At 50.6% G+C, this 1,332-nt stretch overlaps 1 protein-coding gene across 3 annotated transcripts in view; it reads left to right on the forward strand.

The window, feature by feature from the left end:
* Nucleotides 1-353: 353 nt before the first annotated feature.
* The window catches only part of bcar1 (BCAR1 scaffold protein, Cas family member), a 65,813-nt gene continuing 64,834 nt past the window's right edge, over nt 354-1,332 (forward strand). Inside the window, exon 1 of one of the 3 annotated variants that reach the window (XM_034878558.1) lies at nt 354-863. In XM_034878558.1, coding sequence (XP_034734449.1) covers nt 852-863 — 12 coding nt within the window. In that variant the 5' untranslated portion in view covers nt 354-851. The remainder of the gene's footprint in view (nt 864-1,332) is intronic. The other 2 variants (XM_034878562.1, XM_034878559.1) reach the window with 2 other exon arrangements.

Consider the following 1,332-nt stretch of genomic DNA (forward strand, 5'->3'; position numbering starts at 1 on the left):
CTTTGCTCGTTTGAAAGCCATGATGTCTTTCTCTCATGGTAACCTTGCTCCTTATGACCTCATAAGGAGCAAGATTCCAGATTGGCCCATCTGAGCTTTCATTATCTCAAAGGCAGAGCAGGATACCCAGGGCTTGGTTTACACCTACAGGGATTTCTAGCCACAATTGTTCATGTTAAAAAAAACACATAATGTGAAATTTTAAGTGTAAATCATTTGTAGTAAATGAGCATGCAAACTGTTGGTACAGTCCTTAAAGGTTAGTTCCAAATGCTTGGGGGGTAGCCTACCCGGCTGTTGGTTTTTAAAGACTTAGTTCCTGTAGTGAGACGGTCTCTTTAAGGCAGGACTGGATCATCCCTGGGGAGGCACGACAGCGGCGGAGGCGGTTACTCCTGCCGTCCACTCACGCAACCGACCTGGCAACTTAACGGCGGGAGGCGCTTGACCTCCTGAATTACAGCTCCGTCGTTAACGAGCTTTTATTGGAGCATTTCTAAAGGGGTCTGAAAGGAATCCGTGACCGAAGCGAGGAGCGGCTGAAGCGGCCGGAAGAAGGCAGGGGGACGGACGAGAGCCAGCCCCTGCTCTGCTGGACATTCATGCGGCCACACTGTCGCTGCCTGCCGCAAAACCCTCCTTCTGCTGCGGACACATTTTGACCCGACTACCCTCTACAGCCGGATGTCTGCCTGTCTCATGGAGTGCACCACGGAATGGAGGAAGGAGGACTGACACTCGGGGAGCCGTGAAGAAAGCCTCGTCCTGTTCGGAAAGTAGCATCCGGAGAAAAAGCCGAGCACCGCGCGTTTCAAAGCCGAGCAGCCGAGGAGAGTGACAGCGCCAGCAAGATGTCTGTCCCTGTAAGTATGTCAGCCCCGGTGCTCTGGAACCACTCCTGTCCTTCCCTGGCTTTAATATTAGCTGTTTCGGAACTATTTGGCTTCACGGTGGAGCCCGACTGAACACGTCCAACCGACTGAATGCACCACACACCCATTAACGTTATACACCGAGCTTCCATTATTAAAATGTCAACTTTCAGAACTGCTCTTAGTCTGCTTCTCTTTAAAATGGCCATCTGCTGTAAGGTACATATATTGAAATACATTTCAATTCAGTCTAGGTTTTGTCATTAATAAGTCGAATTTGCTAGAAGAACGCTTGAGTGGTATGATTTAGCAGAGCCAGTGCTGCGCTTATGGGTTGATCTGCCACAGACTGGCTCAGTAGTGCCAGAGCTATTCTCGGTAGGCCTGACCTGTCAACACATTTAGACAGCTGATGTGTGTGTGTGTGTGTGTGTGTGTTGGGGGGGGGGGGGGGGGGGGG

The sequence above is a fragment of the Etheostoma cragini genome, chromosome 8, assembly GCF_013103735.1.
Source record: "Etheostoma cragini isolate CJK2018 chromosome 8, CSU_Ecrag_1.0, whole genome shotgun sequence".
NCBI classification, from domain to species: Eukaryota; Metazoa; Chordata; class Actinopteri; order Perciformes; family Percidae; genus Etheostoma; species Etheostoma cragini.